This window comes from Aquarana catesbeiana, linkage group LG11 (genome assembly GCF_042186555.1).
Source record: "Aquarana catesbeiana isolate 2022-GZ linkage group LG11, ASM4218655v1, whole genome shotgun sequence".
Lineage (NCBI taxonomy): Eukaryota > Metazoa > Chordata > Amphibia > Anura > Ranidae > Aquarana > Aquarana catesbeiana.
Window position 1 is genome coordinate 55,886,543 of NC_133334.1, and position 22,484 is coordinate 55,909,026.

General features: G+C 42.2%; 1 protein-coding gene across 15 annotated transcripts in view; it reads right to left on the reverse strand.

Annotated features, from left to right (window-relative positions):
- Nucleotides 1-22,484, reverse strand: part of PPFIBP2 (PPFIA binding protein 2) — a 346,167-nt gene that overhangs the window by 32,411 nt on the left and 291,272 nt on the right. For all 15 annotated transcript variants that reach the window (XM_073604444.1, XM_073604445.1, XM_073604446.1 and 12 more), the window contains 7 exons: nt 18,570-18,693; nt 15,117-15,245; nt 10,918-11,068; nt 9,786-9,897; nt 9,607-9,695; nt 4,334-4,456; nt 523-648 (listed from right to left, as the gene is read on the reverse strand). In XM_073604444.1, the coding sequence (XP_073460545.1) occupies nt 523-648; nt 4,334-4,456; nt 9,607-9,695; nt 9,786-9,897; nt 10,918-11,068; nt 15,117-15,245; nt 18,570-18,693 (854 nt within the window). The remainder of the gene's footprint in view (nt 1-522; nt 649-4,333; nt 4,457-9,606; nt 9,696-9,785; nt 9,898-10,917; nt 11,069-15,116; nt 15,246-18,569; nt 18,694-22,484) is intronic.

Sequence of the window (22,484 nt, forward strand, 5' to 3'; positions counted from 1 at the left end):
AGCACCTACCTATGTAGAGGGTGCTACACTGGCATTCAAAAGGAGGAGGACAGCAATGACAAGCTTCCCTAATACATGGGAATGGTTGGATAATCCGGGTTGGATTGAATAAAACTACTGGTCAGCATCAAGGAAGATAAAAAAAAAACACAACCCAGTAGTGATTGGATGATGGAAGTCAGCAGAGCTTCTGATCATTTACTAAGCTCTGGAGCAACTGCACTTTGTAAAGTGCGTAGTGTATTTGCCTTAGTAAATCAAGCCTAATGCATGCAGGAGAATAAGACACCCATCAGGAAAAACAGTTGTGAAGGTATTTGACCTGCAGTTAAACAATTAGCAAACATGCTAAAAAAAAACACAAGGTGAAGCTTGAATACAGGGTCTCTTTAAAACTGTTTTTCTAAATGGTAAGCAAAAATCAGTTCTTTAAACATGTACAATGAATCATAAAATTTGAATATTGAAAGGAGTTGCTGCACAGATTTATAAAGCAAATTAAAAAAAATAAAAATTTCTTACAATTAGTCCTCCATGAACGCCGCTGCCCCGAAGATTTGGTGCGTATTCAGCCAGATCTACAGATCGCAGCCACTCCATGACTCTGTGGTTGGACCACTGGACCACTTCGGAAGGGGAGATATTATTCTGTCCAGGTGATAAAGACACAGACGTTAAGTGTTTTGGAAAGGAGCCAGAGCTAAGGATACAAGCCTCATTTCTTAAGTTCAACTTAGCAAAATAAAAAATAAATAAAAATACATTTTTGCAGGTTAATATGCATTTTATATTTTTTAAACAGGTGCCTGCAAAGTATTGTATTAGCAGATCACAGGTGCAATTTCAAGCTTCTACACACTTTCCCTCCAGCTTTCAGCCCGTGCCTCTGTACAGGCTGCCAGCTTGCAAACTGGAGGGAGTACAAATGGACTACGGGTGTACTGATCAGCACACTCGTGGCTTATTGAAATTTCAAGTTCATCTGCTGTAGTGAAAGACAGGACTTGTAGTTTTCTCATTCGCAGATTCCTTTGAATGAATGACGCTGGTTTTAAAATATGACAATGGGTGCGGGAAGAGGAACCCCCGCACACTGTCATGGGGAAGGAGGGAGGTTGCGGAGCATTTTACATAATACACCCTAAGTAGGGGTGTAACCTGTTCAAGAGGTGAACTTGGCCTTTTTTATAATGGAGAAGTAATAATTAAAGCAATTTGCCAATTAGCCACTGGAGGCAGCAAACATACAATTTGCAATCACAGCTCTATTAAAAGTGGCAGATTCTGAATGACTGATGTCCAAAGGTCCGTGGAGCCTTGGTTGAGAAAGGCTGGTCTAATATAACAGTAAAGAAAACAGCAGAGGGCGCCAACTATGTGCAGTATATAGGAAAAGACATGATTAAATGTATTATTACAGTACACTGAATGTATATTCATTCAGGCAGGCCTTTGTACTACATAATAGTTAGTAGATCTAAAAGAGATTGTACAATCAGAGTGTAACATGTAGGGCCAGCTTTAGATTTACCAAAACTATGTAACACAAAGACCAATCTAGACCAACAATTCAACTCGTATCCAATCAGACAGGCCCTCACACCAGTTAGTTGTTGGTAGATCTAGAGAAGTTGTACAGTCAGATCGTAATATGTATGGTGAGCTTAAAGCGGAGGTTCACACAAAAAATGAACTTCCGCTTTTTGGAACCCTCCCCCCCTCCGGTGTCACATTTGGCACCTTTCAGGGGGGAGGGGGGTGCAGATATCTGTCTATGACAGGTATTTGCACCCATTTCCAGCATAGACTCCCATGGGAGTCTATGCCTCTTCCCGTCCCCACCGCGCTGTCTGCTGGGACACACACGGGTCCCAGAGACAGCGGGGACCAGTTAGGAAGCGCAGCGCGACTCGCGCATGCGCAGTAGGGAACCGGGAAGTGAAGCCGCATCGCTTCACTTCCTGATTCCCTTACAGAGAATGGCGGCAGCAGCCCCCGAGGACCGAGGGACGTTTCGGTCTCGGGTGCCGACATCGCTGGAACCTGGGACAGGTGAGTGTCCTTATTTTAAAAGTCAGCAGCTGCAGTATTTATAGCTGCTGACTTTTAAAAAAAAAAATTTCATGGGACTCCCTCTTTAAATTGTAGATATGAAATGCCTATATTATGGAAAAAACATGAAAAGACTATGCATTTCCCCCAAAAGTAATAGCAAGCCTCTAGTTTTTTTTAGCAGCTGATTCAATTACTTATAGAGTTTGCAGCTTCTTCAACTTTTAATCCTCACATATGTTCCAGTTTAAGTTGGAGCTGTGACTCTGCCCCAGGTTTCCCGTTTAAGGTCAGCTCCTTTCTCTTGCAGTGTCCTATGGAGCTGTTCTTGCACGCAGGGACTGGAATTGTGTCTCCCTACACCAGTAGGTGCATAGCCTTGTAGCCTAGGATGGCAAGTCACTCCCCTCCTCTTCCCCACTCCTATCGCCAAACTAACATACTGGCTCAAGACTGCACTGTCAGCTCTTTCCTGTGAAGACGGGAAGCTCAGGGAAGCAGCACAGAGAGCAGGAGTAGCAGCAATGAAAGTTGTAAACTGCAAATGTAGTACTACAATGCATACGGAAAGTATTCACAGCACTTCACTTTTTCCACATTTTGTTATGTTACAACCTTCTTCCAAAATGGAATAAATTCATTATTTTCCTCAAAATTCTACAAACAATACCCCATAATGACGACATGAAAGACGTTTGAAATCTTTGCAAATTTATTAAAGATAAAAAACAAAAAAATCCCATGTATATAAGTATTCACAGCCTTTGCCGTGGCACTCAAAATCGAGCTCAGGTGCATCCTGTTTGCACTGATCATCTTTGAGATGTTTCTACAACTTGAATGGAGTCCACCTGTGGTAAATTCCGTTGATTGGACATGATTTGGAAAGGCACACACCTGTCTATATAAGGTCCCACAATTAACATTGCATGTCAGAGCACAAACCAAGCCATGAAGTCCAAGGAACTGTCTGTAGATCTCCAAGACAGGATTGTATGGCGGCACAGATCTGGGGAAGGTTACAGAAAACTTTCTGCAGCATTGAAGGTCCCCATGAGCACAGTGGCCTCCATGATGTGTAAATGGAAGAAGTTTGAAACCACCAGGACTCTTCTTTGAGCGGGCCACCCATCCAAACTGAGCAATCAGGGGAGAAGGGACTCAGTCAGGGATGTGAACAAGAACCCGATGGTCACTCTGACAGAGCTCCAGCATTTCTCTGTGGAGAGAGGAGAACCTTCCATAAGAACAACCATTTCTGTAGGTACTCCACCAATCAGGCCTGTATGGTAGAGTGGCCAGATGGAAGCCACTCAGTAAAAGGCACATGACAGCCTACCTTGAGTTTGCCAAAAGGCACCTGAAGGACTCTCAGACCATGAGAAACCAAATTCTCTGGTCTGATGAAAGGTTAAACTCTTTGGCCTGAATGGCAAGCGTCATGTCTTGAGGAAACCAGGCGCCACTCATCACCTGGCCAATACCATCCCTACAGTGAAGCATGGTGGTGGCAGCGTCATGCAGTGGGGAGGTTTTTTTAGCGGCAAGAACTGGGAGACTAGTCAGGATCGAGGGAAAGATTAATGCAGCAATGTACAGAGACATCCTTGATGAAAACATGCTCCAGAGCCCTCTGGACCTCAGGCTGGGGCGAAGGTTCATCTTCCAACAGGACAACGACCCTAAGCACACAGCCAAGATAACAAAGGAGTGGCTACAGGACAACTCTGTGAATGTCCTTGGGTGGCCCAAACAGAGCCCAGACTTGAACCCGATTGAACATCTCTGGAGAGATCTGAAAATGGGTGTGTAACGACGCTCCCCATCCAACCTGATAGAGCTTGAGAGGCCCTGCAAAGGACTGCCCAAAAATAGGTGTGCCAAACTTGTAGCATCATACCCAAAAAGACTTGAGGCTGTAATTGGTGCCAAAGGCGCTTCAAAGTATCGAGCAAAGGCTGTGAATACTTACAATATTTATATGGGATTTTGTTCATTTTTTTTATTTTTAATAAATTTGCAAAGATTTCAAAACAAACTTCTTTCAAGTTGTCATTATGGGGTATTGTTGTAGAACTTTGAAGAAAATAATTTAATCCATTTTGGAATAAGGCTGTAACATAACAAAATGTGGAAAAAGTGAAGCTCTGTGAATATGTTCCAGATGCACCGTATGCATAATTTTAGCAAATAGTTTACAGGAAAAGTTTTTTTTTTTTGTGCTCGATGTGTTAATCTTAAAAAAAAAATATCTGACGATTTAACACTACTTCACTCATACCTCATCAGCAGGCCTCCGGCGCAGGCAGTTCGGGTTGAACTTATTTGCATGTAAAACATGAATGGCACATTTAATACTGAGATGGTGCATCTGGCTGGTCACTTTTAGGAACAGGAGATCATTCTAGAACACAGAACAGCAAAATATTACCAAACAGAAATATTGGGCTCATTTATCAACAAGCTTACCCCTTTTATTTGTATAGCACCATCATTTACCATAGTACTGTACAGCAGTATAAATTAAACATACATAGATTGTTGACAATATAAAATGAGAATAGCATTGAACATAGCATAGCATAACAATAGCAATTTTGTTTTTGGTTCTTCCTGCGTGCCCCAGTGTCCCTTTAAAAGTTCTGAACGCCCAGGGGTTGCCTCGTCCAGGATCTGATTAGACACTCTAAAGTCTCGTACACACAGTATGATTGTTGGCAGGGGATTGTCTGTTGACAGACTGTTGTCCTAAATTCTTACCGTTAGTACGCTCCTTTAGACAACTGTTTTCCAATTTTCGGCCAACAAATGTTGGATGGCAGGGTAGTAAATTTTCTGCGGACAACGGCTCCATGTGAGATTTTTGGATGGTCAGTACACAAATCCGTCACACAAAAGTGGAAAGTACAAACACGCATGCTTGGAATCAGTGCTCACCAAACACGAAATTAGCAGAAGGGGCCCAAAGGGTGGCGCTCAAGAGCTGCAATTCCTCGTAGTACGTCACTACGTTCGTGTTTGTGGCACAACAATTGTGTAACGTTAGTATGCAAGACAACAATCGTACCGTGTGTACGAGGCTTAAGGCCTCCTGTACACGGCTGCTGGTAAACAGACGTTTAGGAGCAGTTGGGCATTTTTTTCAGCTGTCCCTGAACTCTCCTCTATGTTATCTTATCAGTACATGTACACAGGGTCATTTATAGTCATTTCTAGGCAGTTGAATTTAGAAGCTTTCTTTTGAAAGTAAAAAAAATGCATTCAGGACGGATGTTCAGAAGCATTTGAAACGCCTAATGCTTGTAACAGCTTGTAAACGCGGCTAAATGCGGTAATTTGTGTTTTTGTTTATAGGCATTTTCAATGTGGAATCATTTCTGACCATTTGGAATGGTAAAAAAACTGTCTTTCCAGATCCCTTGTATATTGTGGGCTGCAAGGGGAAGGAGAGACGGAGGGGGGGAAAGAGAGGGAGGGGGGAAAGAGAGGGAGGGAAGAGAGAGAGACAGAGGGGGGGAGAGAGGGAGGGGGAAAGAGAGGGAGGGAAGAGAGAGAGACAGAGGGGGGGGGGAGAGGGAGGGGGGAAAGAGAGGGAGGGAAGAGAGAGAGACAGAGGGGGGGGGGGGAGAGGGAGGGGGAAAGAGGGGGGAGAAGAGAGAGAGGGAGGGGGGAAAGAGAGGGAGGGAAGAGAGAGAGACAGAGGGGGGGGAGAGAGGGAGGGGGGAAAGAGAGGGAGGGAAGAGAGAGAGACAGAGGGGGGGGAGAGAGGGAGGGGGGAAAGAGAGGGGGGGAAGAGAGAGAGACAGAGGGGGGGGAGAGAGGGAGGGGGAAAGAGGGGGGAGAAGAGAGAGAGGGAGGGGGGAAAGAGAGAGAGAGGAAGGAGGAAAGAGAGAGAGAGGGGGGTGGGTGGGAGAGAGGAAAGGTGGGGAAGAAAGAGAAAAAGAGAGGGAGAGAGAGAGAGAAAGAAAAAGAGAGAAAGAGAGATTTTCCTGCATTGAAGGCATTTGGAGGGTCTAGTGATGTGTGGAATCTGTTATCTGTCAAAAACGCTTATGAAACGGAAATGCTCATGAATGCCGTAAAACGCGCATAAACACGGCATGTAAAAGTGGCAAAATGGACGTTTTTAAAGTCGGTTACTAGCTGTCACGTTTCAGCGTTCAGTAGAGGCTTTAAACCATCCTTCGTACATAAAGCCTTGGGGCCTGGTTACATTTCCATTCGGGGGCGGTAAAAAAATAGGTGGTTGAGCTGCGTTGAAGAATGTTCTTGCATGAATTAATAAAATTTACCGGTATACGTAGTTTTTTGTCCAGTAAAGTCCATTTGTTCCAAAGTCTAATGTTAAAAGCAAACATTTTTATGTACTTTCGAATTACATTTGTCAAGTTGACGACATTGTCATTTGCCAAGTTTGAACGTACTGAGAAATACGGTACAAATTTTCATATGAATGTTCGTAGGAAAGCTCATTTGAAAACCTACTAGTGTATTCCCACTTTAAGGGTATGGAAATTCCTCAAATTCTTAGTGTCCCCTGTGCCTTCCTGTTCTGGTGACCCCCTCCTTCTTCTCATTTTTTCTGGTGCTCTAGTGATCAAAAATCTCGTACAAGGGGACACAGACTGGACTACAAACCCAACAGGGGATCTAACTCTCCCCTACTGCATGCAAATATAAAAATAAAAAACGGACTGGTGTCAAGTTTAATTTGAGTGCATATTTGTCGCTTGAAACAAATGCATGTTGTCCCTTTACAACCACATGTTTTATGCCCGAGTCTAAGCTCTTCATTTGCACTCATGTGACTTGATACCTATCAGCAGGCATAGGGGGGCTCAAAGCAATGAAGAAAAAAAAAAAAAAGGTGGGGGGGGGGGTGAAGTCCAACATAAGCATTGCAGGAATAATGATTAAAATACAGCCATAGCTTGTTTGGCCGTACTTCTCCTGTAGATCTCAGAAGTTTGGTTTGTTCTGATCTCCTGTGACCTGTTTTCAGCAGACAGCGGGCTAAGGACAGATACAGCATCCACCTAGTCCTAGGTAAATAGGATTCTGAAATAAAAAGTAAACCCATACTTCTTTTAAAAGGTGTAACCAGTTTCCATAGACAACTTCGCTGGAAGCACAGGGATTTTCCAACTATTCCCCTACAAGATGAAGAATTCCTATTGCTAGACTCTGGTTACTCCCAGACACAGCTGTTCCTTAACTCAATCCATTTAACGTTAATCAATGTCATTTAGATTTTGTCCAATGCGATATTTATAAAATAATCGGCCTCCAATTCCACTTTAAATTCTTCTGGCACGACTTCAAGTTTATTTTGCAAGCTTCGGAGAGAAGCATTTGAACTTCCTCTTTCAGATTTTCTTGCCTGTATGAAGCTCGTTGATTGGATTAGCACATGTCTATTTTAGCACTTAAGCCTTGACTTCCTCCCCCCCTCCCCGGAATGGTCCCTTCAGTGGCCCAGGCCAGAGCACCTGTCCCCGGATCCCGTCAGGAAAGGATCACTTTCTGTCTCCAGCGCTCAGGTTCCTCATTACAGGTTGCCAGGCAAAATATTTACACTGGCAAGGACAGACCCCTACCATGCCACAAATAGAACAGACACCCGTTTTCTTCTTCCTGGGCAGGGAATAGTGATAAAGGTCTGATTCTCACAGACTTGTTAAATAACATGGGCAAAAAAAAATGATGATATCAGCTAATGGTTTTACCCAATAAAGTGTTGTAATTACTAAATGCAGTAGAGCATATCAACCAATAAGAATGCATCTTGCACTGGGCCAACTTTATCTTCTGTTTTTTTTTTTTTAGAACTATGCAATATTATTTCAGTATCAAAATCATTCAAACGGTAGAACACTATACATATTTTGCAGCCTAAATAATTTCTAATTCATTGGTACCAATTATAAGGTTCACTTGTTGCATTTTAAATTGAACCTGTATTTTACCCATGTAGCTGAAAAAAAGTTAATTTAAAAGGTTTTTAAATTTTTTTTATGTGGGCAGCACAGTGGCTTTGTGGATAGCACTTCCACTTAGCAGCACTTGGGTTGTTGGTTCAAATCCCAACCATGGCGCTACCTGAATGGAGTTTGCATGTTCTCCCTGTGCCTGGGTGGGTTTCCTCCCACACTCCATGTTTGGAGGAGGAGGAATGCTGCTTATGACCCCAAGAACACCATCCCCACCGTCAAACACGGAGGTGCAAAAATTATGCTTTGGGGTTGTTTTTCTGCTAAGGGGACAGAACAACTTCACCGCATCAAAGGGACCATGTACCGTCAAATCTTGGGTAAGAACCTCCTTCCCTCAGTCAGGGCATTGAAAATGGATCGTGGATGGGTATTCCTGCATGATAATGACCCAAAATACACGGCCAAGGCAAAAAAGGAGTGGCTCAAGAAGAAGCACATTAAGGTCCTGGAGTGGCCTAGCCAGTCTCCAGACCTTAGACCCCTTTCACACTGAAGCGCCGGTCATTTTTGAGGTGCTTTAGCAGCGTGACAACGTGACCTTAAAATAAAATCCAAAAAACACTAGTTTTGAGGTGTTTTCAAAGCACTTTTAAGGTGCTTTGGAAGTGCTGCCCATTCATTTCAATGGGCAGGGGCGTTTTTGGAGTGCTTTTTACAGCGCTCCAAATCTGCCGCAAAGATGCTGCTTGCAGGACTTTTTCTAACATCCCGCAAGCGCACCGCCCGAGTATGAAAGCACTCATGCAAATGAATGGGAGGCAGTTTTCAGATGCTTTTCAGAGGCTATTTCTAGTGCTAAAACGCCTGAAAACTGCCTCAGTGTGAAAGGGGTCTTAATCCCATAGAAAATATGTCTAGGGAGCTGAAGGTTCAAGTTACCAAACGTCAGCTTGGAAACCTTAATAACTTGGAGAGGATCTGCAAAGAGGAGTGGGACCATATCCCTCCTGAGATATGTGCAAACCTGGTGGCCAACTACAAGAACCATCTGACCTCTGTGATTGCCAACAAGGGTTTTGCCACCAAGTACCAAGTCATGTTTTGCGAAGGAGTCAACTACTTATTTCACTCATTAAAATGCAAATCAATGTATAACTTTTTTGAAATGTGTTTTTCAGGATATTTTTGTTATTCTGTCTCTCACTGTTAAAATAAACCTACCATTAAAATTATAGACTGATCATTTTTTTGTCAGTGGGCAAACGTACAAAATCAGGGGATCAAATACTTTTATCCCTCACTGCATATATATATATATAACGTCAATTTCGGTACCAAAATTTTCATTTCAGTGCACAACTACTGTGAGCCCAGTCTATTGTTTACATGCCCCCCAATAGAGAGCATCATCCCACAGGCAGAGGTCAAAGTACTTCAGCAATGACACCTTGTGGTGGAGAGAAGAGAACTTTTTCAGGGTGGGTGATAACAAAAACCCAAATCCTCCAAGAATGAGCAGATTGATCTTTTAACAGTTAAGGTTCACCTGAGGATCAGATACATCCAAAGCCAACAACCTCTAACATTTGTCTGAAAAAAGTATAGAACCCAGGCAGCTTACCACAGTTAAGTACTGTAGCATTCTTCCATCCACACGAGCATCATGGAACTGATCCTTGTATTGCGGCAGTCCAATATCATCGAGCCACCCTGTTGGTGTAAAAAGGAAGCCTCACTAACCCATTGAAACACCCATTATACTCAAAGTTTTATGGTCTATACAAGATCTAAGGCACTTACGTGTCACCCACACATGGTCTAGTTGGCCTGATTTGTCCTCCTTTTTTGTGTTGATGGAATTCATAGCTAGCTGAAGTTTCTTTCTGTGCAAAGGATGCTTGATGCCGAGTTCCTTTATTAAGAAATAAAATACCATAAGCATTCCTTTTATGTGGCTATAATTCTGGTCATATGATATCAAACTTATTATGTACAGTATGGAAAAGAGCAATGTGAAATATAACTACCACTTATCTTTCATTATAATTACATGGAAAGTAATCAACTGTGGGTTTAGGGTTCTGTATATGGAGGTCTTCGATTTATTTATTCATTCTATTTGTTGAACTAGATTGAGCTGATTTTTGTTACTGTGGATCTATCACCAGAAGAAAAAAACATTAAATCCCCCAGGGGATCTTGTGCACATAGCACTTGTCCCCATTGTACCAATAAATCTTTATGTTCTGTGATTGGTGGTTGTAGCTACACCCTTTCTAATGCACACAAATATGAGTTTATGGGCGCGGAGTTACAACCAGCACTGAACAATGCCATGTCTCCTAATCTCTCCTCTCATTTATTCGGAAGCCTGTAGCTGCAGCCAGCTATTCAGGGTAGAGAGTGGAAACTGTCAGCTTGTTTTGTGAATTATTGAAGATGGAGAAAGGGGCTTTCATTCACGAAAATACAATCTGACAACAAAAACAGGCTGTCTCAGGCAAGTGTAGTAGCTGTGTGTGCCATTGTTAACTTGTGTTTTTGCGGCTAGCTATCTGTCACTATATCTCAACAACCCCTGCACAAATTTAGAATAGGGCAAGTGCCATGTGTACAAGACTAACCTGCTAGAACACTCAGGTCAGCCCTCTCAGCCATTGGCTAAGAGCGCTGATTGGGAGCCGATTGGCAGACTTTTTCAGTCGTGCCCCTTCGTCAGAAGCCAGGCCGAATGGCTGGCTTTTGTCGGACTGACTCCAGTACACACGGGCAGAATGTTGGCCGGTTTCTATTGAACTGGCCGATGCCGCCCGACATTCAGCCCCTATGTACTAGGCTTTATGTTCTCCTACTGATCAATCTTTTGTAAAATAGATAAAAAAATCTGTGAAACAAATTTACATTACATTCCTTCTAAATTGTACTTTCTCACCTTTTCTAGGCTCTGAGGTGTGGCGGTTAGTAACGTATGACCTGAATTCACCCATTGTCTTGCAAATATGACGTACTGTCCCAGACCAAAGTCTTCCAGCCAGTTGCAGACCTGCTCATTACTCCACTGAGCAAAAGGAGCGTTATAATCACTGCCAATACAAAGCATAAATGTGTTGATTAGTGTAGGAATACCACAGATGAAAACAAAAATTTGCCTTGACTTTGAATATTGAAAAATTTGAATATAAAAGTCCACCTAAAGTCCCACATTGCTTTATCTCTTTATAGTCCTGTACTGTTGTCAATCTATTTAACTTTTATGCAGAGTGGATCATGTGAAATGCCAGAACTGACGAATCACAAGCCGGAATTCAGATCGATGGGAGAAATAACAACTTGAGATATGCAGATGATACCACACTAATGGCAGAAAGTGAAGAAGAACTAAAGAGTCTCTTAATGAAGGTGAAATAGGAGAGTACAAAAGCTGGCCTGAAATTGAACATTAAGAAAACTAAGATTGTGGCAACCAGTCCCATTACTCCTTGGCAAATAGAAGGAGAAGTCATGGAAACAGTGACAGATTTTATCTTCCTAGGCTCCAAGATCATGACAGACGGTGACGGTAGCAATGAAATTAAGAGACGCTTGCTTCTGGGGAGGAAAGCAATTGCAAACCTAGACTACATTATAAAAAGCAGAGACATCACCCTACTGACAAAGTGTCATATAGTTAAAGCTATGGTATTCCCAGTAGTAAAGTTGGACCATAAGGAAGGCTTAACACCGAAGAATTGATGCATTTGAACTATGGTGTTGGAGAACACTCTTGAAAGTCCCTTGGACGGCAAGAAGATCAAACCAGTCAATCTTGAAGGAAATTAAAGGGGTTGTAAAGGTAAAAATTTTTTCACCTTAATGCATTCTATGCATTAAGGTGAAAAAACTTTTGACAGTACCGCCGCCCCCAGGCCCCCCGTTTTACTTACCTGACGCCTCGAATCTTCGCTCCTCGTCCTCGTCAGCTTCATTGCAGCTCAGCCTGGTCGCTGATTGGCTGCAGTGGATGGATTGAAAGCAGCGCAGCCATTGGATCGCGCTGCTGTCAATCACATCCGATGACGCTGCGCGCCGGGGGGCGGGGCCGAGTGATACAGCGAGCGGCTATAGCCGCCGGCTGTATCACGGGAGCGCGCCCGCAAGCACTCACCACCGTGCGAGGGAGCTCGCATGAAGGTGGTAAATGCTTGCGGGGAGGAGCTGAAACAGCCGCCGAGGGACCCCAGAAGACCAGGTTCGGGGCCACTCTGTGCAGAACGAGCTGCACAGTGAAGGTAAGTATAACATGTTTGTTATTTAAAAAAAAAAAAAAAAACCTTTACAACCCCTTTAACCCTGAATATTCACTGGCAGGACAGATACTAAAGATGAAACTCAAATACTTTGGCCACCTAATGCGAAGAGAGGACTCATTGGAAAAGTCCCTGATGCTGGGAAACATGGAAGGAAAAAGGAGAAGAGGACGACAGAAGACAAGATGGATAGATAGCATAATCAAAAACAAGGAACATGAAGTGAAGCAAGCTCCGGGAGACAATGGAGGACAGAAAAGCCTGGCGCGCTATGTTCCGTGAGGTCACAAAGAGTCGGACGCGACTAAACGACTAAGCAACAACAACTGTTGTAAATGCAAAGCAAAATACTTTAAATTTAAACTACATTTTTATTCTTTCTTTGCAGGCTTATTAACTTTAGGTGAAAAAACCAATACCCAGTATTTTCCTACTGCATTGAGACAAAGCTATCCACAGGTTTGGACACACTGTATCATTGACAGACATGTGCAGTTCTGTCTGTAAAGGGAACAGCAGGTTGCTGTTCAAAAGCTCAGCGAGTCTGTAGGTTGCTCAATACCTCACATTCAGAAAATGTTCATGCTTTTCCAAAGCATGCAAGGTGTTCTGTTAATAGAGGTGGCACAAATAATAGTCACAATCTCCCCTCCTTCAACATCTTGCGTAGTATGAAAAGAATACAAGACTTTTTCTGAATGGAGAAGGCAAGGCTTTTTTTCAGCAGGAACTAGGGAACTAGGGGGAACTCAGTTCCACCACCTCTGGCTCAGGTCTTCTGCTCCCTGCTCACCACTATCACTTGGTAACACTGAAGTCCAGCTTCTGCATTTAGAAGTGATAGCTCATCTCCCAGTAGCTCCCACAGTTCAGATCTCCTGCGCAGATCCCACTGAGTGCCAGACAGGGACAAGGGAGATATAGAACAGGTGCCCAGCGTTCAGTGCAGTCATGGACAGGAGAGGGTGCGTGGTGACCAGTTGTTGATGCTCCTACTGCATGATCTCCCTTGCAAGTGACTGTAGTATAGTATAGTATGGTGGGAGGTTTTACAACCGGATTGGTGTTTCAGCTTAATATTGCAACAAAGGTAAGACATATGACTGATGGTGGAGCTTTTAAAGGGGGGGGGGAGATGAGGGCAGTGGAGGGAGGGGGTTGTATGCAGAAGGAAGAGCTACTATTTGATGCCATTTGGCAAGCATATGTGTGTGGTGGCCATGGTTGAGTTCCTTCACCTATTCTCTGAGAAAAAAAGCCCTGAGAGAAGGTGCGGAGGGAGTGATCCCCTATCACCTGTGTACTTGATCAAGAAGTGTCTCAGGACTGGACATTGGGGCTGAAATAAATGTTTTCCCAAACACACACTTCATTAGTGGCAATTTATTTTTACAGTGCAATTGTCCAAAACATGTTTTTGGCCTGAGGTTTCTGGCTAGTGCCTGCTCCATGCATTTATTCTTTTTTTTATGGATTGGCATGTACATGCAATACCTTTTTCTCTTAGGGGAAATGCAACTTCTGCTCTCACACTCTGCCCTGTACTTGGTATAGAAGGGTAATGGCTACACCCCTCATCATGGACATCCTTACACAGACTTGTATTGCTGAAGAATAGTGGGGGCATAAAAAAAAAATCAGCCCAATTGCTGTAATAGGAAATTCGAGCTAAGAGCTTGTTAGTCTATCTTAAAGAATATCTATTTCTGTGACTTCAATTGGGCTTTAAAAGCAGACCTTCATTCTCCCCACCCACTTTATCATCCCCCCTTTCCCTTACAACCATAATTGCATTTATTTACGGTTTATGTTTTTAGGGGGAGCACGTCCTGTATTTTCGCCTAGCTGAAAATGACATGTGTAGTACCCACAGACTCCCGGGATATACATGCCATGCATCACAGGAGGCCATGGGGTATTCTAGTGTGCATACACTGCGCTATGAGGGGAATCAGGCTTTTGTTTCATGGTTTTTGCAGCCAGGCCCCTGATGACGTGCAACAAGAACCCAACACAAAAAAACAGCTGGCCCCCTAAAGATGTCACAGAAGAAGATGATGGCACAGGACTCAATGTACTTCAGAGGAGAAGCAGATCCCTGCAGAACACCACTGGGTGTACAAGCATGTTTTTGATGAATAACCCAGAGAAAAGGTACCGGTGAAGGCAAACATGGAGTGTGCAGCCTTCATCTGTAATGAAGAACTGTGGTTGCCTCAATATAAATTATATCAGAGCAAACCCAAAGCAATGTTTTTAAATGGAAAGCACTGACAAAATCATTTAGTTTAATCTGATGTCAATCAAATCTAAAAGAAAAAAAAAAGCACACAAAAGTGGAACGAAATGTGAAAAAAAAACAAAAAAAAAAAACTTGCTAGCAGGTCAGATTATTTCGGTAGAGAAGACTTTTGATGGTTCTTCTGCCAGAAAACTCCTTCACATGTCTGATAGCACATTTTGTGTAAACTGCCTGCATTGCATGCACAAGTCCACGTACAGCAGTCCCAGCCCATTCCCAGCATCTGCACAACGTCATGAATTGAGCTAGATGCTGGGATGATATACCTCCAGCTCGTATGCATGGGATTTACATCAGTGGTCTCCCGACACCAAAGAGAGGAGAGGGCTGAGCAATGGGGAGACCTGAAGAGGACAGAGGCAGTGGACTGAGTGACAAGGTGTGGACCTTGTATTGTTGCATGAGACAAAACTCATAGGGGGTACAAGCATTGTAAAATATGGAAAATGCTTTGGGCCCCCTTGGCTTTAGTTCTCCTTTACATACTACATAGTAAGGTTTCTCAAAAGTAAAAGATATATTAAGAGTGTATATGGAGCTTACCTATTTTTGGTGCGGGGATCCTTGGACCTAGAAAGTCTTGGTCCTGCAGTTGCGCGCATTCCTCCTCTTTTAAATTCAGAAAGTCCGAGCTCATCTGCATTAAAGTGTCCTGATGGCGTTCTCTTTAATCTGAAAAGAAAGTGCAAGAGAATGAGCATGATTTTCCTTGGTACATCCCTATGCATCTTATGGTTAACAACAAAGCAGAAAGAATTGCTGTTTGTCAAATTTTGGTAGCATATTGGTTAAAGCCCAACTCCAAAAGGTCCCCCCCATTTTGGATAGACTGCGAATGGGATAGCAGCTCTGGCAAGTTTTTAAACCTGACCGCATCCGCATGGTGGAAAACTTCTGTCCGGTTTTAAATCCTGTCTTCCCGTGCGTCTACAAGGGTGATTTGCCTGCATATTTGTCCAGCACCTGTCACCTGAACTGGAAGTATGGGAGAGTCTCTTTCATGGGGACAAAGACAGCAATTAAAACCTGACAGATCCCCTGCCTTGGGGGTCTCTCTTTGAGAAAGTTCTAACCTAGTACTCAGTGGTCGATTTCCGCTGATCATTAGAGGGGTCTACCAGGCCTTTTTCTAGGTGGATCAGAGTGCCTTTTCCCAGCCAGGAGTCTTGCACCCCAGGGGGTCAGGCAAGGGTCCTTCCTCTTTGGAAGGGTATTATATTACACACCCTAGTGTACTTTTTGTGTGTTCACATACACTTTTTGTGGTTCACTTTGGTGTTTAGTTTTTGCGCACCACACTTCAAGCTTGTAAAAAGCAAAAATTTGGATCGATTGCCCTCCTGTTCTGCCTGACACCCCTCAAAAACAGACAGAAAATAAGGAGAAATCTCTCTATTAGATACGTCGTTCTAAAAAGCTCATAGTGATCATAACCCTAAAGTGGGCTAAATAGAAAAAAAAATGAGGGATGCACTGATATATCAGCCTCCGAAAATTATCGAATGTTCATAGCGCATGTGACTTAAAAACCACATCATAAACTCAACGTGGACGCACCTTTGATGCGTTTGATGTGTTTTCAATGAATTTCAATGGGGAGGTGCATTACACTGCAACAGACCAGTGTGAAGACATAGTTGTGCTCATAAGTTTACATACCCTGGCAGAATTTATGATTTCTTTGCCATTTTTCATAGAATATGAATGATAACACAAAAACTTTTCTTTCACTCATGGTTAGTGTTTGGCTGAAGCCATTTATTATCAATCAACTGTGTTTACTCTTTTTAAATCATAATGACAACAGAAACTACCCAAATGACCCTGATCAAAAGTTTACATACCCCAGGTCTTAATACCATGTATTGCCCCCTTTAACATCAATGACAGCTTGAAGTCGTTTGTGGTATTTGTGGATGAGGCTCTTTATCTTCTCAGATGGTAAAGCTGCCCATTCCTCTTGGCAAAAAGCCTCCAGTTCCTGTAAATTCTTGGGCTGTCTTGCATTAGCTGCACGTTTGAGATCTCCCAAGAGTAGCTCAATGATATTGAGGTCAGGAGACTGAGATGGCCACTCCAGAACCTTCACTTTATTCTGCTGTAGCCAATGATAGGTAGACTTGGCCTTGTGTTTTGGATCCTTTTCATGTTGGAATGTCCAAGTAGGTCCCATGCGCAGCTTCCTGGCTGATGAATGCAAATGTTCCTCCGGTATTTTTTGATAACATACTGCATTCATCTTGCCATCAATTTTGGCCACATTTCCTGTGCCTTTGTAGCTCACACATCCCCAAAACATTAGCGATCCACCTCCATGTTTCACAGTAGGAATGGTGTACCTTTCATCATAGGCCTTGTTGACTCCTCTCCAAATGAAGCGTTTATGGTTGTGGCCAAAAAGCTCAATTTCGGTCTCATCACTCCAAATTACTTTGTGCCAGAAGGTTTGAGGCTTGTCTCTGTGCTGTTTGGCGTATTGTAAGCGGGATACTTTGTGGCATTTGCGTAGTGATAGTTTTATTCTGGCGACTTGACCATGCAGCCCATCTGTCTTCAAGTGCCTCCTTATTGTGCATCTTGAAACAGCCACACCACATGTTTTCAGAGAGTCCTGTATTTCACCTAATGTTATTTGTGGGTTTTTCTTTGCATCCTGAACAATTTTCCTGGCAGTTGTGGCTGAAATTTTAGTTGGTCTACCTGACCGTGGTTTGGTTTCAACAGAACCCCTCATTTTCCACTTCTTGGTTAGAGTTTGAACACTACTGATTGGCATTCTCAATTCCTTGGATATTTTTTTTTTATCCGTTTCCTGTTTTATACAGTTCAACTACCTTTTCCCAGATCCTTTGACAATTCTTTTGCTTTCCCCATGACTCAGAACCTAGAAACATCAGTGCAGCACTGGATGAAAGATGCAAGGGTCTGTCAGGAGTCCAGAAACTCATTGACCTTTTATAAACACACATAATTACAGGCAAGCAGATCATAGGTGAGGATGGTTACCTTTAATAGCCATTCAAACCCTTTTGTGTCAACTTGTCTGCATGTTATCAGGCCAAAATCACCAGGGTGTGTAAACTTTTGATCAGGGTCATTTGGCTAGTTTATGTTGTCATTATGATTTAAAAAAAAGTAAACACAGTTGATTGATAATAAATGGAATCAGCCAAACACTAACCATGAGTGAAAGAAATGTTTTTTTTTTTTTTTCATTCATATTCTCTGAAAAATGGCCAAGAAATTATAAATTCTGTCAGGGTATGTAAACTTATGAGCACAACTGTACATAGAATTTAAAGGGATGCATTTTCTTGCGCTTTTTTTTTTATTAAGCAAATGTGGTTCAAAAACTTTTAAAAAGTCGAATAAAATACATTTATATATTAAAAAAAAGTATATATTTTTAAAAAACTGTCCGGTTCTCAGCCAAGGGCATCCTGAATTTTCAGTTTCCGTCCAGAATTTTAATTTCAGTGCACCACTAATAAAATTTAAAAAAATATATATATAATAGCTGGAGCTGGGCTTTAAATATGGAAATATGTAGATAAGCCACTAGGGTGAGCTCTCACTGGCTCAATATAATTACTTTGTCTCTTTCTTTACAGCTGCTGAGATCACACAGAGTGCATGGTTTTCAATGAGCTGGCGAGAAATTCTGGGAATCTCACATGTGAACCCACCACTGTCCACTTAAAAATAAGTGATCACTTTTAGGAAGCCGGACCACTTAAAACTGAACTCCGGCATGACCACCACTCTCCCCCAGTTGTTCCGGCTCCTCTCCTGTACTGAAATAGCTTACTCTGATTTCACTGCACACTGTGAGCTTCACAGATACAAATTCATGTATTTAATGAATGTGCAGTGCAATCATTTCCCACTTGATATGCGGTATTACAACAAACTACTTAATTAAAAAATAAGATTGGTTGGGTCATGGGACGCTCATGTATGAGCAGAAATTTGAGAAAAAAATAAATAAAAACGTACTTTCCCCAAAACTTTTTGATGCCTTTTGGACTTTTCTTGCCATCGGGAGATAATGGTGAGTGTGGACCCGAGTCCGTGCCAGAGAGGTCATTAAATGTGATGTCCAGATTGTTCTCAGTATCACCTGTGAAGAGAGATTATTTATTAATATATTAACTGCAGAATCCTTAACACTACATTTCCAGTACTTCTGGTTCCATGTTAATACACAATTTCTCATTGCATGCCATTAAGATTTATCTACGCTTTCATTCACAGCAACATACTATCAGCAGATGGCGTCTTCTATATAATACTGCCGTCTCCTACTCCTTATTGAGGCTGCATTCGCACCTGAGCGTTTCAAAGTTGCGTGTTTTTGCTGCAATTTTGTACAGGTCAAAAGGTCACCAATGTAAAAAAGCATAAAAAAACGCCTGCAATCTGCCCCAAAGAAGCTCATGTTCTTTTTTGAGCTTAAGGGCTTTTTCAGGCGTTTTGCTTTAGGTGACAAAACGCTCAGATGTGAACAGGTGCCATTGAAATGAATGGGATTTTGCTTGGGTATTTTTCAGGCGTCTTACGAGCTGAAAAAGCTCAGGTGTGAATGTAGCCTTAAGGCTAGGTTTCCACTATTGCAACCCCAAAGTCGCGTGATTTTGCCACGATTTTGATGCGACTTGAAGCAATGCCGGTGTTTTCTTGAGGTCTATGGACCTCCAGTCGCATCAAAGTGGGACCAAAGTAGTGCAGGGAGTACTTTGAAGTCGCTGTGACTTGAAGTCGCACAGATATGAACGGTACTCATTGGAAATCATGGGGTATGACTTGTCCTGCGAATTTGCAGTCCCAAGTCACATGACAAGTCACGCTAGTGGAAACGGAGTCTAAGTGTAATTCCCTGTATGCATGCTTTCCCACACTTCATTGATTGCTTGTGTTATATAAAAAATAATGTTTGGGGTTGCTGGCAATGGATCTGCAAGGCATTTAGAGCAATAAAACGTTTTTTTTTTTCCCCACAAAGGTGCAATTATATTTATTAAGTAGCCTATCACCAGGTAAGTATAAAAGACACAACTTATCGCAGCTCTGTAATTATTATTTTTCATGTTTTTATTTTTTACTGCAAGCAGTGCAAGTCCCTGGATTTGACCAGGTATCAGCCTGTACAGCAGAGCTCAGACTGGAGGAGGGGTGAAGCAGAAAAAGGAGCCAATCAGTTGCGCTGCAGCACAAGCGTTACGCCAAATGAGGGAGAGAGCAGAGTGACAGAGCGATGAGCTCAACAGTCTACTGCTTCTCTTTTTACTCTCCTGTTAAAGGGGTAGGAGAGGACAGGGGACAAGACTTGCAAATATTACTTGCCTGGATAAACCAGGTCCCCTGCGCTGCCAAACAGGACTGTGCTGTACAGCAAAGCTTTGTAAATCTCATGACTGGATGGACAGAAATACAAATCCTTTGGAAGGAAAAACTACTTCCGTATTTATTTAGTCTGTGTATTTAGCTGTTTGCCTGGAGTTCAGCTTTAATAACTTTACACACAGGTCTATGTAAGCCTGCAATAACGAGGTTGGTTTTTACTGACTCCTAAGTGAGAAATGTCTGGCTGGAGAAAAAGGAGAGCCTGCCAATGACTCCTTGTTAAGTGAAAGCCAACACCTATTCTAAAGAGACGAGTCTTAGTAATGTCTACAGCGAGGGAACATATAAGTACCATTGGCACTGAATGGCAGTCAGTGGGGTGAACAGGAAAAAAGCTAAATAAAACTACTATTAAAGTGTCACTAAACCCAGATCATAAAAAAACTACCAATAAATTCTGTATTACATGCTGTTCATACTCAGTCACTAGGAGATCCATTTTCTGTATTCTGCAGAAAACCTGGTTGATCCTGCTGCTCTCTATCTCCCCCTGCTGTCCATGTCCCCAATTCAGTTAGGGATTTTGCAGAGCAGTGTTGGCAGCTAGTGCACATGCTCAGTTTTCAGTGAGTTTCTATGCTAAGAATTTCCTCTCTTTCACATCTGAGGAGCCCATGTGACTATAGAGTCACACATGTGGGCGTATACAAAGTGATAAATGACAGCCCACTCTCTCCCCCCTCCTCCATGCTCACTAACCAGCTGAACACAATGGGGGTGGGATATTACATGTAGATTGATGGAGGCTTCAGCTCCCTCTTATTCTAAGACACAGGCTGGGGGGGCGTGACACAGCCTGTGACTGGCAGAAATCTGCCCACACACCATGTTTTTGCCAAAAATAAGAAAGATTTGATTTCAAATATATATATTTGTATGACAATTTAAAACACTTAGTTTCCCAAAGGCTTTTTTTTAACATGTGATCAGCAGCAGATAAGCCCCTCCTGCTTAGGTTTCCCTGCAGACAGGCTGGGAAAGATCTGGGTCTTGTGACAGCTGTATATCATATAGGAAAAAGGTACTTGGGTGTTTTTTTATTAAAATAATTATGGTGCCATCATCCACATACACAAAGAGAAGGGAAAATGAAAATTAAACAAGTTGTGTTTAGTATCACTTTAAACCAAATTTTTGAATCTGGTTAAAATATTTAAAAACATCTTTTTTTTTTGCCAAACAATATTTTTGCATTAAAAGCTGAACTCGCACGATTTCAAACCCGCATTCAGTGTGAACCTAGGCTAAAAGTAAGAGGAAATCAAACTTTTGAGTTTTTACAGGAACAGGGATCAAGCAGAAGGCTTATAATGGGGGCCGTGACAGCCATTTAGAGCATCTATACTCAACAAGGGTTCTTCCGAGGATTGCCAAGGTCCTTGAGTTGTGGTTAATTGACCTCCAATTTGATGGAGCTTGTTTAATTCCAGGCACAAAGCCACTTGAAACAGCTAGTGGCTTGACATCAATATTCTCTGTAGGTGTCTGTATTGTGGCATTCTTCCCACTAACCACCAACCCTTCCCACTCCCCAATGTAAAGGGCATCCTTCCCACTGGCTTCCCTAGATCAATTCATTTTAGCAAGGGGTTTCTTTTGAGAAAGGCTGGCTTAGAGAGAAAATTTTCCTTCCTTTGTTGAGATTTCTCACTTCCTGATGTGTCTACAGAACAGAAAGGAAGTTGGAAATACAGTGCCTTGCAAAAGTATTCACCCCCCTTGGCTTTTTACCTATTTTGTTACATTTCAGCCTTTAGTTCAATGTTTTTTTAATCTGAATTATATGTGATGGATCAGAACACAATAGTCTAAGTTGGTGAAGTAAAATTAGAAAAATATATACATAAAAAAATATTTTTCAGAATTTAAAAACTGATATTTGGCATGTGCATATATATTCACCCACTTTGTTATGAAGCCCATAAAAATCTCTGGTGCAACCAATTACCTTCAGAAGTCACATAATTAGTGAAATGATGTCCACCTGTGTGCAATCTAAGTGTCACATGATCTGTCATTACATATACATACCTTTTAGAAAGGCCCCAGAGGCTGCAACACCTAAGCAAGAGGCACCACTAACCAAACACTGCCATGAAGACCAAGGAACTCTCCAAACAAGTAAGGGACAATGTTGTTGAGATGTACAAGTCAGGGTTAGGTTATAAAAAAATATCAAAATCTTTGATGATCCCTAGGAGCACCATCAAATCTACCATAACCAAATGGAAAGAACATGGCACAACAGCAAACCTGCCAAGAGACAAACAATCCATGTTAATTCCAGGTTGTGAGGCAACAAAACACGAAAAATGCCAAGAGGGGTGAATACTTTTGCAAGGCACTGTATCTCCATGTAAATAGGTAGGTGTCATATAAAAAAAGTTTTGTCTGGAATTCTATTTCAACAATGCTCATAGTAGTTAAGTGGATGTTTTAACCATTCCCTATCCAAAATAAAAGGGTCGTAGTTTTAGATATTCTTTAATATGTTTTTTTTTTTGTTTT